The sequence below is a fragment of the Plutella xylostella genome, chromosome 23 (genome assembly GCF_932276165.1).
Source record: "Plutella xylostella chromosome 23, ilPluXylo3.1, whole genome shotgun sequence".
NCBI classification, from domain to species: Eukaryota; Metazoa; Arthropoda; class Insecta; order Lepidoptera; family Plutellidae; genus Plutella; species Plutella xylostella.
Window position 1 is genome coordinate 10,752,307 of NC_064003.1, and position 11,061 is coordinate 10,763,367.

The 11,061-nt window shown below is 44.1% G+C and overlaps 1 protein-coding gene across 1 annotated transcript; it reads right to left on the reverse strand.

Annotated features, from left to right (window-relative positions):
• Window positions 1-1,405: 1,405 nt before the first annotated feature.
• LOC105385157 (organic cation transporter protein) lies at window positions 1,406-11,061 on the reverse strand. Its single transcript, XM_048629486.1, has 8 exons — window positions 10,737-11,061; window positions 7,896-8,091; window positions 7,345-7,445; window positions 6,693-6,847; window positions 3,813-4,180; window positions 3,332-3,599; window positions 2,736-2,917; window positions 1,406-1,875 (listed from the first exon to the last, which is right to left on the reverse strand). Exons 1-8 carry the CDS (start codon window positions 10,916-10,918, stop codon window positions 1,699-1,701), a joined length of 1,629 nt encoding a protein of 542 aa, XP_048485443.1. The 5' UTR covers window positions 10,919-11,061; the 3' UTR covers window positions 1,406-1,698.

An 11,061-nucleotide genomic window follows, 5' to 3' on the forward strand; every position in this document is an offset into this window, starting at 1 on the left:
CTGGGTTCAGAACGGTTTAGTGCCTTAGCAAAGACCAAGCAGTACCAAGAGTCTCAGGTTCAATACCCATAATATATACATATAATAATAATATGTATCTATCTACTACCTATCTATTATTTTAGCATAAATTTACATAAATAACAATTTGTTTACATAACAAACTTTCAAAGAAAGGAAAAAACTGTGCAAATATCAAGTAGACATGATGATGCTATCATCAAATAGGCACATAAAACACATAATTAATTACACACCTAACTACTAGTTGTAAATATTTGTGTATGCCAAGTAAATTCATTCAACTTATCATAACATAACACACCGTAAATGTTCAAGATAATAAACTTAGAAGAAGGTACGGAAAGTACATAGTTACGACATCATTAAATGCATGCTTCTGTACTGTAAGTTTCAACATTACATTTTGCATGTAAAAACATATAGCCGACTAACTACGATGTACACTCACGAGCAATGAAAAAGTTCCACCTGCCTTTGGCAGCGTTCCCACTACGCCGGACCGGCAGATCTGCCGCGCCAGCGGCAATTTATATGAAGCTATTCACATTATCCCGGGTCCGGCATTTTTGCCGAGCCCGGCATTTCTACCGAACGTTTTGTCACTACGGCAGCGTTCCCACTACGCCGGACCGGCAGATCTGCCGCGCCGGTAAATCTGCCGGAAGAGCTAGTGGCTGTACAATTTATATGATATTCTATTCACATTATCCCGGGTCCGGCATTTTTGCCGAGCCCGGCATTTCTACCGAACGTTTTGTCACTACGAATTGCCGGTAGAACGACCGGGCCCGGAGTAATGTGAACGAGTTTGTGCCGGTATCTGTCCCCCGCTCGCCCCGCTCGTGCTCCCCTCGCCCCTGGATGTAAAATGAAAAGAATGGAAAATCTTTCCCGTAAAATAGGGTGTACCCAATGTTTTCTTTTATTTTGCCTTCTATTAAGATACCACCACAACACAACAATTTCGACGTCCATTGTGCGCGCAGGTCCAAATTCAACTGAGGACTGTCTGAATTTCTTCCGGGATCCGATGTAATGTGAACACTCTGTCCGGTGTCCGGTTTTCGGCAGATCTGCCGTTCCGGCGTAGTGGGAACGCTGCCTACGAATTGCCGGTAGAACGACCGGGCCCGGAGTAATGTGAACGAGTTTGTGCCGGTATCTGTCCCCCGCTCGCTCGGTGTACCCAATGTTTTCTTTTATTTTGCCTTCTATTAAGATACCACCACAACACAACAATTTTGTCGTCCATTGTGCGCGCAGGTCCAAATTCAACTGAGGACTGTCTGAATTTCTTCCGGGATCCGATGTAATGTGAACACTCTGTCCGGTGTCCGGTTTTCGGCAGATCTGCCGGTCCGGCGTAGTGGGAACGCTGCCTTTCACGTTCCATATGACACTGGAACTTTTTCATAGCTCATGAGATATTGGTCCTTGAACATAAAACCCTAGCATCCAGCCTAAAGGTCACAGCACATTATTTAAGCGTCACGTAAGTGGATCGCTTCTTTTTCTTCTGCCAACCAATAGAACGCGAGCTCGGGAACGCCTGATTAGCAGGAGAGAAAATGGCGATCCGTTTACGTTACGCTTATACCTATGTGCTGAGACCACAAACAGTCTCATAACAACACTACACCTTACACATATAAACCACTTTAGTTCCACCACCCGTCACGACTGTTCCTTGCTCTGTGGCGCCACTTTGTTCTTCTTGTTGATGTTTTCAGCCTCCAGGATGGTGTCGGGGAGCCGCTGCTTCCACGTCTCGGGGGTGAGGGCCATCAGCGCCCCGGACAGGCCCGCCATGAAGCCGAAGATCAGGTAGGGGAGGGAGGTCATGTACAGCATCTGGGGGAAAGGGGTTGCTTAGATTCGGGATAGAAAGGGGTGTGATAAGGCAAATCGCCTGAAACTGATCTTAGGAAAAGTTGCCTTATTTGTAAAACATGATACCGAAATATAATTACAACAAAAGAACTGTTAAGTAGTTAAGTACTTGATTTATTTACATAAGTAACTTGCTGTAAAATATAAAGTTACGGCTGTTATTTTACACACACAAACAAGATACGAAGTCGCCAAAAAAGATATTCATGGTTATCGGAAAAAAGGACTTCCTTCAATTGTTTTTACAGGGTACGACGACTCGACCACATTATCGTGTTTTTGTGTACAGCCCAAACTATAAAATGTCTACTTTCTACGAACTCAAAATCATTCTACCCTACTGCCTGTGTAACTACACCAACCAATAGCGGCGTGAGTTGCGTCAGAATGAGGCCAATCCGACCAATCAGCGAGCAGGTAGCTAGCAGCGAATGCCTCCCAATGGTTGGAAAGAGTTCCGCAGTGTACACGTAGATAGACGCAAACACCATGCTTATAGCCATCTTGCCGATATAAGACAGCGTGTTCTGAACTTTACCTGGTGTTGGTAAACCTGCATTAGTCTGATTATATGATAGGAAATTAAAGGACCTAAGGGCAGCTGTAAAAAAGGAGACTGTAATACTGTACGAGTAACTACTATGGTCATACCAGATTAATGGGGACCGCTGAATATTGACACGAAGGAATCATCAGAAAAAAACATTTTGATGTTCTGCCATTTTACATAAATTTACCAGTTAGTTGAAAGGGAACCTCTGAAATTTGTGCGTCGAGGCAAGAATAAAATCATCGAGGTAAAACGATCCCTGTTCTCTCACCAGCAAAGGCGTGGCCGGCGCGGTGATGGACCCGATCCGACCCACCATGGAGCAGATGCCCAGGAGCGAGTGTCTGGCGTACGTCGGGAACAACTCCGACGTGTAGATGTAGATGCTACTGAAGCACATACTGATGCAGAGCTTGCCCAGCATTGTGAGTGATGTGGAGATCCACTGCAGGCCTGGAAGGGACTAGCTACTGTGAGGCTACATACTGATGGGGTGATGGATGATGTAGATAAATGGATGTTAGTTAATGGGCCAACAGGGGTGATGGGAAACAGCAACTATTTCCATGTGTTCCTCGGGCCCCAGTAAAGATTGAGACTATGGAACTGGTGATTTTAATGGATCTAATATTTAGAACCTTGATTTGTATTAATTTAAGTACTGCAATAGTGGTATATGATTGCCTAAAATACATAATGCATTAATGCACTAAAACATACAATGATCGGTTGTTTACTGACCAGATAGACAGATGCAAGATCAGATGGAACACTCTTCATGAAAACTCTCGAATCATGAATCATGACTCAGATTAGACAATTAACTATTGGATTTGAATATTCTGCAGCTGCAACAAATATACTTACGGACAGGAATAAACGGCAACGCCAGTAGCGACACTCCACAAATGAGGAAAGCGGTCATGATCGACCTCTTCCTTCCAAACCGATCAAGCGCCACCACACTTAGGCAGTACCCCGGTATCTCGACCAAGGCTGTGAGGATATAGTTGACGTAGCTGTTCCCAGCCAGAGACACTGAGTTGATGGACAGCCCGTAGTAGATGAACGTGACCGACATCCACCAGACGGAGCAGATGACCAGACGTGTCATCAGGATTTTGGAGCGGAGAACCTGTGGAGAGGATTGTGTGTTTATATGATGGGCTCAGCTACAGTTACTGTAATCGGATGGCAATGAGGAAAGTGAGATTATTTATTATTATAATATCTAAGGGTACCAACAAGAAAGATTAGACAAAAGCTAAGTAATATTTTACTACTGGGCAGAAGTTGAATGATTGAATCTTTGTAGCAGTTTATGTGATGAAAAAATATGACTGTTTACCTGCCGCCCTAAAGATGGCTGCCGCTCTTCCTCCGGCTGCGGCGAAGTCGTAGCCTGCTCCACATCAGGCGCCGACAGAAACTGAATCGTCTGCGGCGATAGCTTCTTCTTATTTATATCTGCTGCCTTGAAGATTATCTGCGCAGCTTTCTCCTTCTGTCCTCTGGCCAGCAGCCACCGCACGCTCTCTTGGACCACGAAGTAGTAGAACACGAAGAGTAGCGAGGGTGCGTAGAGGACACGAGTGAGGGTGCGCCAGTAGGGAACCGCCCAGGCGACCAAGGCTAGAACCACCTGGCCGACAGCGAAGAATATGGAGACGACATTCGCGCCGAGCACTCGCCATTTTGGACCCACTAGTTCTAGTGCTGAAAAGAAAATATGATAAAGTTCATTAGAATACGTCATATTATGTTCATTAGGCACATATATAGTGTCGTTTTCAAGTTGTTACTACGGTCTTCAGCTTATCAGTATAATTTAACTCTACCATTTCACCTTCAATGACTTGTTTTACATAGCATTTCGGTGATAAATATACTCTAGTGTCTAGGTTAAAATTGGTCTCCATTTTTAAAGGATTAGCCAGGCTAGTACGGGGCACATTTAAGACGTGATAAAAGTTGCCCGTCGCGCTCACACTTGAGGCAGCGCGATGTGAGTGAGCGTCTGTCGTATGTCACGTCTTAAATGCGCTCCGTGCTACTAGCCCTGGTTGGCTCACATGGTTGGCACTCGGTGGATCCCACTTCTTACAATAAGAACCATCAGCGTATTACCAAGTATGAAGCCGGTGCTATAGACGCCGGAGCCGAGCGTGGCGTCGAGGAACTCCAGCGCGACGTAGACCAGGTACGAGGGGGAGAAGGAGCGTAGCAGCCCCGTGACGCCCGGGGACACCGCCGTGAGGAGGAACCTATAGCGGCGTCTACAGCTGGACCTATATGCAATCATCTATATAGAGCGTGCCACACCGAGCCACGCCTATGTGCAGCATACCTATATATGTAGAGCGTGGGACACCCCTTTCTTATATGCTTCGCATACCTATATAGAGCGTGGGACACCCCTTTCTTATATGCTTCGCATACCTATATAGAGCGTGGGACACCCCTTCCTCATATGTTATAACTTGTCTGCTTAACAGATTCCTTTGTTAGCATAAGAACCATCAGCGTATTACCAAGTATGAAGCCGGTGCTATAGACGCCGGAGCCGAGCGTGGCGTCGAGGAACTCCAGCGCGACGTAGACCAGGTACGAGGGGGAGAAGGAGCGCAGCAGCCCCGTGACGCCCGGGGACACCGCCGTGAGGAGGAACCTATAGCGGCGTCTACAGCTGGACCTATATGCAATCATCTATATAGAGCGTGCCACACCGAGCCACGCCTATGTGCAGCATACCTATATAGAGCGTGGGACACCCCGCCACTTATATGTGGAGCATACCTATATAGAGCGTGGGACACCCCGCCACGCCTATGTGCAGCATACCTATATAGAGCGTGGGACACCCCGCCACTTATATGTGGAGCATACCTATATAGAGCGTGGGACACCCCGCCACGCCTATGTGCAGCATACCTATATAGAGCGTGGGACACCCCGCCACTTATATGTGGAGCATACCTATATAGAGCGTGGGACACCCCGCCACTTATATGTGGAGCATACCTATATAGAGCGTGGGACACCCCGCCACTTATATGAGCAGCATACCTATATAGAGCGTGGGACACCCCTTTCTTATATGCTTCGCATACCTATGTAGAGCGTGGGACACCCCTTTCTTATATGCTTCGCATACCTTTATAGAGCGTGGGACACCCCTTTCTCATATGCTTCGCATACCTATATAGAGCGTTGGACACCCCTTTCTCATATGCTTCGCATACCTATATAGAGCGTGGGACACCCCTTTCTCATATGCTTCGCATACCTATATGTTCGTGTGGGACACCCCTTCCTCATATGTTGTAACTTGTCTGCTTAACAGATTCCTTTGTTAGCATAAGAACCATCAGCGTATTACCAAGTATGAAGCCGGTGCTATAGACGCCGGAGCCGAGCGTGGCGTCGAGGAACTCCAGCGCGACGTAGACCAGGTACGAGGGGGAGAAGGAGCGCAGCAGCCCCGTGACGCCCGGGGACACCGCCGTGAGGAGGAACCTATAGCGGCGTCTACAGCTGGACCTATATGCAATCATCTATATAGAGCGTGCCACACCGAGCCACGCCTATGTGCAGCATACCTATATAGAGCGTGGGACACCCCGCCACTTATATGTGGAGCATACCTATATAGAGCGTGGGACACCCCTTTCTTATATGCTTCGCATACCTATATAGAGCGTAGGACACCCCTTTCTTATATGCTTCGCATACCTATATGTTCGCGTGGGACACCCCTTCCTCATATGTTATAACTTGTCTGCTTAACAGATTCCTTTGTTAGCATAAGAACCATCAGCGTATTACCAAGTATGAAGCCGGTGCTATAGACGCCGGAGCCGAGCGTGGCGTCGAGGAACTCCAGCGCGACGTAGACCAGGTACGAGGGGGAGAAGGAGCGCAGCAGCCCCGTGACGCCCGGGGACACCGCCGTGAGGAGGAACCTATAGCGGCGTCTACAGCTGGACCTATATGCAATCATCTATATAGAGCGTGCCACACCGAGCCACGCCTATGTGCAGCATACCTATATAGTGGTGTGGGACACCCCGCCACTTATATGTGCAGCATACCTATATAGAGCGTGGGACACCCCTTTCTCATATGCTTCGGATACCTATATGTTCGCGTGGGACACCCCTTCCTCATATGTTATAACTTGTCTGCTTAACAGATTCCTTTGTTAGCATAAGAACCATCAGCGTATTACCAAGTATGAAGCCGGTGCTATAGACGCCGGAGCCGAGCGTGGCGTCGAGGAACTCCAGCGCGACGTAGACCAGGTACGAGGGGGAGAAGGAGCGCAGCAGCCCCGTGACGCCCGGGGACACCGCCGTGAGGAGGAACGCGGTGCGGCGGCCGTAGCTGGAATAGAGAGGATGTCTATTAGACTAACTAACGTATCTAAAATAGTTATAAAGTCTAAAATGAAGAAGTGTTTTTTAAACGGATGAACCGATTCCACTCTGTTATCCCTTATCGCCTTGGGTACAAAAGTATATTATAAATAAATCATATCCGAATATAGCGTATGATTTACGTTATAAATTGGTAGGAGTTAAGGAGTTATCGCTGTAAACCTAGACTAACTATTTGTGAATAACGTGCCGTACTATGATGATCCCCGTTATCACTTATCATCATCAAGCCTGTAATCGCTTACGATTAAGCTAAATACTCCTCGGAGGACCACAACCACAACCCCTTATCTTTCTTAGGTCTTCTTCACACGATGCACAGGCCACTCACATTTTGTAATTCAGAATTCCTTGCTAGCCAGTTTGTTCTTACTGTGAAGTCAGTTAAGGACTTCCAGGTCATTCAAGTTGTGCCCAGGCGGGAGGGGCAGGGTATACACTCACTTGTCGGAGATGAACCCGGTGATGGGCAGCGCCACGAACAGCCCCACGCTGTGCGCCATGCCCACCAGCGTGCGCTTCCACTCCTCGCACGGGAAGTCGAACTGGAAGAGACAGCATAATGCTTCAATAATATTGAGGGTAAGTTATTGTGTTGCAAAAAGAAATAGTAAGCCGAAAGGGGTAACTCAGAAGGATGTCTTCCAAAAAAAACAATACATATACGAATTTAGAATCGAAATTTCTATGATCCGTGCCAACATACGAAGCTTCAAGAAACCCTTTGTAAGTTCTATGAATAAAGGGGATATATAGCAATCATTTGGTTCTTATAAGTCTTAAAATAAATAAACAGACCCCAGAAACAATCGAATATCGATCCTCATACACAAAGCGCTCGTACTTGATGGTATCATTCAGGTGGAAGCTACCAGGTTCGCAGGATTCTGCCAGAGGTCGCCTGCGCTGACCGCTAAACTACTGAGCCCCGTTTTATCTTCAAAACCAAAAGGGCTTATACTTAATAAAAACTAAGCAAGTAATCAATAACATACCTCAGAAACAATAGAATAGCGATCCTCATACACGAAGCGATCGCACTTGACAGTGTCATTTAGGTGGAAGCTACCAGGCTCGCAGGACTCGGCCAGAGGTCGCCGGCGCTGGCAGCGGGTCCCCGAGGGCAGGGTCCACTCGGACCAGGCACCAGGGGCGAAGGTAGGTGAAGACTCGCATTCTGGCACCAGGCATCTGGAATACAGAATGAGATTTTGGTAGTACGGTGATATGGTTCTGGACTCAGGAATTGAAAGATGTAGGTAGGCGGGAGGAATTGATTTTGGTGATAAAAGGCTGATACAATGTAAAGCGTAAAAAAAGTACATGGCATAAAAGGCTCGCATAATTTTATTATAATTTTACTACGAGTAAGTACTGGTATCACTTTGTACCTAGGTATGTACAAAGTAATTTAAAGTTAAGGAACTGTATATTTTATTCATGTAATATAATTATGATTCAGAGATTTTTCCAGTAAAAGTGAGAAAGCTACCAGTAATTTTTCAGTGCATTTCTCCCTACCCTACGCCATAACCGCCACTTTTTAGCTCGATCGTTGAAAATGAGCCAGTCATCTTTTCTCTTTAAAATAAGCACTTAACTCTCCAAGTATTTGTATATCAGCCTAATCTAATCAACCCACTGTCTAAACTAGAAGACTCTTCTTTTATTAGGCACAACTATTTACCTACTTATTTATCTGTATATCTCTGCTGTACCCATTCCGAATGAGTTCAAGGGCTAACGTTGACCAACTCTTCATTCCTTTGTGAAATCTTTCCTTCTGTTCCCATTGTTATCTTAACAACATCGATCGTTGCAATCGTCAGTTTTATTCAAAGGATAAGGCTGATTTGTTTTTTCCTTTTCAATGTATGTTTTTTTGCGACGCATATTTTTAGTAGACATGGTGAATGCTTTTGGCGTGAAGTTAGGGCCAGATGGGGTGGCCCTATTATTGTGCGTTACTTATTTAAGTATTTTTTATTTAACATTGGCATTATAGTCATTTTTTAAATAATATTTATTAAGCCTTTAAAGCCATAGAGCGGCGCAGATTAATGAAAACGAAGATAATATTTAATATTATCTTTGAATTGCTTATTGCATCTCGGAAATTGCGTGTTTCTATAATAAAATATATTGTATACTTATAGCTGTTCCCGCGAGCTTCGCTTCGCCTTAAAAAGTTTTCCCGTGGAAATTCCGGGATAAAAAGTAGCCTATGTTCATTCTGAGGGTCTAGACCATATGTATACCAAATTTCATTCAAATCCGTTCAGTATTTTTGGCGTGAAAGAGTAACAGACAGACAGACAGACAGACACAGATACTTTTGCATTTATAATATTAGTTAGGATTCACATAATATACTTGGCTTTTTATCCAAGCAGGATGTCAGCAGTTCGTGTGAACTATTAACTCTATTGTAGTGGCCGGAGATTATTAGATTACCTGCATACTACGGACAGCATTCGAAGATGACAAAGTTAGTTAGCGTGACTGTATGAAAATGTACCTAGCACTAGATACGGAGTGGGTAGCATTAATTGTAGGTTTCAGTTTCAGGTCATTTAATTGGGTAGGAGGCGGTTTAGTGCTGCATATAGTCCTTTAAAGTCTGAAAATGTAATATGTAGATAGGTAAATAAATAAATAAAAATGTGGGGACATCTCACACACGGCCATCCGACCCCAAGCTAGGCAGAACCTGTGTTATGGGTGTCGGACAGCTGATATATCTACACAAATACATAGATAGATACATACTAAATATAAATATCATACTACGGACGGAGGTATCCATTGGCACAATCATTTCCCAATTAAATTTTAAAAAGTCACTTATAAATGGCTAAATACATACATAAAAGTTTCCTTTAAATGTAATTTACGCTGAGTTGCAGAAAGGAACATTAAGCTAATGTCGGCATTAAATTTATGCACGTCTCTTTCTGTCCGTATACTGTCAAAGCAAGGCAGCTATACATTTAAGGTCCCTTTCTGCAACTCAGCGTTAATCTGTATGAATGGTGATCCTTATATAAATAAAATAAAAAATACATACATGACACGAAGAGACAAGTTAACTTAGTTAATTTATAAATGTTGTGTGTGGTTATGGATACTATGTAATGGGATCTGGGATGGGACTATGTATCTCTTTCGTCAACTGTACAAGCCTAAATACGGACGGACGACTAAATAGAAGACTCAAAGATTCGAATGTGTTTTAATATTTCATTTAATATGATTATTTATTTTGTTTAATAATAAATGTTTATGTAGTGTTTCTGGTACCGATGTTATTAATTAAACAAGCTACCTGCTTGTTGGCAAAACATTATGGCTATGGCTTGGCTATTATTATAATATTGGTATTGTACATATTTTGTAAATAATTCAATGGTCTTACAATACAAAATCAATTAAACATGCAACCAAACCATGCGATGTTCTGAGTCTGAGTACATAATATTGGTAGGTATATAGGTTTTTTTAAAGTTTCAAAATTTTCATTGACATGTTAATTTATGTAAAGCATTCAGATAGGTAGTGTATTGGCCTGCAGCATGCTTTGTCAAAATACTTACAATTTAATATCATGGTAGCTACACCTATTTCCAAGTAAAAATAGGTATGTAAAAAGTAATCCTTCCGAAGATACTGAGTACTTACCTACCAAATAAATTAGCATTATAATAGTACTTAGGTAGGTATACCTATGTACCAATATCACAATAAGTAATAAAAATATCTTTAATTGGATACCTGTACGTACATTACCTACTAACTCTGTAATTTCGTTCAATGTTTACAAACACAAAACCACTCACCTGAAATTAACCTGAGCAGCGTTGAAGATATACTGAGCATTGTACACTGCACTGAGCGTGATGGGCAGCAGAATGAAGCAGTAAGTCCGAAACTGGAAGGGTCCAAACTGCCCCAGCTCCAGAAGTATGGAGTCAAGGTCCACTTTGTTCACTCCTTTGTCTTCCGGCTTTTCCTTGGCCATGATGGGGGCAGTGTGGGCTGCGTGCAAGTCTCATGGGCACGGGCGGCGCGCGGCGCGGTCTGATCGCGTCTGCATTTATTTACCTGCTACTGCGTGATAATGATAACACATAATACTGCGGCGAACATCTTCACCATGTAAAT